Genomic DNA, 2,049 nt, shown 5'->3' on the forward strand with positions numbered 1-2,049 from the left:
TTAAAAAAAAAGCATTATATCAGGAAAAAAAAAATAATAAATAATAAATAAACTAGTACCAGCTGGCCAAAGCTTCAGGGAGACATTTTTGAGTCTGTATAGAAAAACCATTTTCTTTTTACAACTACAGCTTTTTAACGATGAATGCACCACTTTCATTACTTTCCCACTATTGAAGATATTTAACAGGCTGATTCAGTTATCTATCAGAAATTCTGAAAACGGAATTTCTATACTGGTAGATGAATAGGAAAAGTTAAACTATAGATCCATCACAATTCTCTAAGAATCTATAATTCTACTAATACAATCAATGATTAATTTCCGTTATAAAAGGGGTCAATATCCATTATCATATCTCATTTGATGTATTTATTCAATAAAACATCTACTGAGCAATTAATATCAATAAATGACTATGTTAGCCTTCACGAAGTAAAAAAAAGCAGGATTGCTACCCCATCCAAAAGAGCTACAGTCTAGGAAAGGAAGTAACTCAAGGTAGAATGAGCTAAGTGCCACAGCAAAGTACAATATGCTTTTGTTCAAGGTTTTCCCCACATAACTGATTTTGTTATATCTGAAAAATCAACTCAGTCAATTTCTGAAAAGGCTAAAAACAACTCTTCCGAGATATACATTTTATGTAATACTTCTGATGATTTCAATGTAAGCTGTTATACATTCTAAACACATGCAAAAATGGGACACTTGGAGTTGAGGAGTTATTAAAATGGCTAGAACTGAAAAGACAAACTGCCAATTCAATAATTTTATATCTACTGATATTTAAAATAGGGGTTTTGGTGGTACAATGGTTAAAGCATTCAGCTGTTAACCAAAAGGTCAGAGGTTCGAACCCAGCAGCCACTCCTAGGAAGAAAGATGAGGCAGTCTGCTTCCATAAAGATTTACAGTCTTAGAAACCCTATGGGTCAGTTCTACTTTGTCATACAGGGTTGTTATGAGTCCAAATTGATTCAACGGCAGTGGGTTTTGTTCTGTTTTGTTTTTTTTCAGTATTTAAAGTCAGTATTATCTCCAAAGACATTTTCAAATGGTAACCCAATATTTTATTTGATAAATTCTAACTAAATTGGAATATAATAATTCTATCAAATGTATCTCTTGGTTTTCTTCTATTAATGTACCAACTTTATGATAAAATATGGTCTTAGGGAAATAAGTCTAAATAGATGAAAACTGAAACACTCCTATATTTACATTTCATAGGAGATTTAAAGGAGAAACTATGAACCAATCTTACTCCACAATTCAGGGGAGGGTTTCTAATCCTCCTCTGCTTAACTCCATGACTTTTTAGCAAGTCAGTACATTTATCCAAAATGAATACATCAATAGCAGAATAATGCTAGATGTTTAATCACCACTACATTCCAAAAATAAAATCCTCTAAATCCACCATGGTGCTGGGAATGAATGTTTTTATATAATAAAAATGCTGACAGCAGAAATAAACTGTTTAGCTTAAGAGGCAGAAAAAGCAAATAAGCAATTGTATTTTAAAAAAAGAAAAACTTGAGCAATTTATGAAAACCATAGCGAATGGTTTTTAGGAAAAATAATGAGTACAAAAAGGGGATAAAACAAAAGTCAAGTTATGAAAGAAAAGAAACACGACAACTTAACATACCACAGTCTGAAGGCATCGGTGCTGCAGAAATGGAAAATATAACTGGTGTATCAGAACCTGGAAATAAAAATGGGTATCTTCCAATCAAAGGATTTCCTTCTAATGAAAGATCTGGAAGGTCCTCTATGGTCATCTTCTAGACAGCCACCTTTAATGATGAAAACAAACAAACAGAAAAAAATATATCTATTTGTATGTACTTTGAATGACTGCCTTCAATCACAAAAGCACATCTTTTTGACTTTTATTCTCTAACATACTGAAAGTTCAACTTCAACCTTCAAAAATCTCTTTGTTTATTACAAGGGGAAAAACCAGTTACTTTTAGCAAACTGTTGTTTTTGGTTTCATTTTTTAAAAAAACATGTATATTGCTTCACACTGACTCTACACAG

The 2,049-nt window shown here is 31.9% G+C and overlaps 1 protein-coding gene across 1 annotated transcript in view; it reads right to left on the minus strand.

Annotated features, from left to right (window-relative positions):
• The window catches only part of CLIP4 (CAP-Gly domain containing linker protein family member 4), a 90,509-nt gene extending 88,722 nt beyond the window's left edge, over window positions 1-1,787 (minus strand). Inside the window, exon 1 of the mRNA XM_007938815.2 lies at window positions 1,655-1,787. Within this exon, the coding sequence (XP_007937006.1) occupies window positions 1,655-1,787 (133 nt within the window). The remainder of the gene's footprint in view (window positions 1-1,654) is intronic.
• Window positions 1,788-2,049: the final 262 nt, after the last annotated feature.

The sequence above is a fragment of the Orycteropus afer genome, unplaced genomic scaffold (assembly GCF_000298275.1).
Source record: "Orycteropus afer afer isolate SDZICR_OR568_19922 unplaced genomic scaffold, OryAfe1.0 scaffold00054, whole genome shotgun sequence".
In the NCBI taxonomy this organism is placed as follows: Eukaryota; Metazoa; Chordata; class Mammalia; order Tubulidentata; family Orycteropodidae; genus Orycteropus; species Orycteropus afer.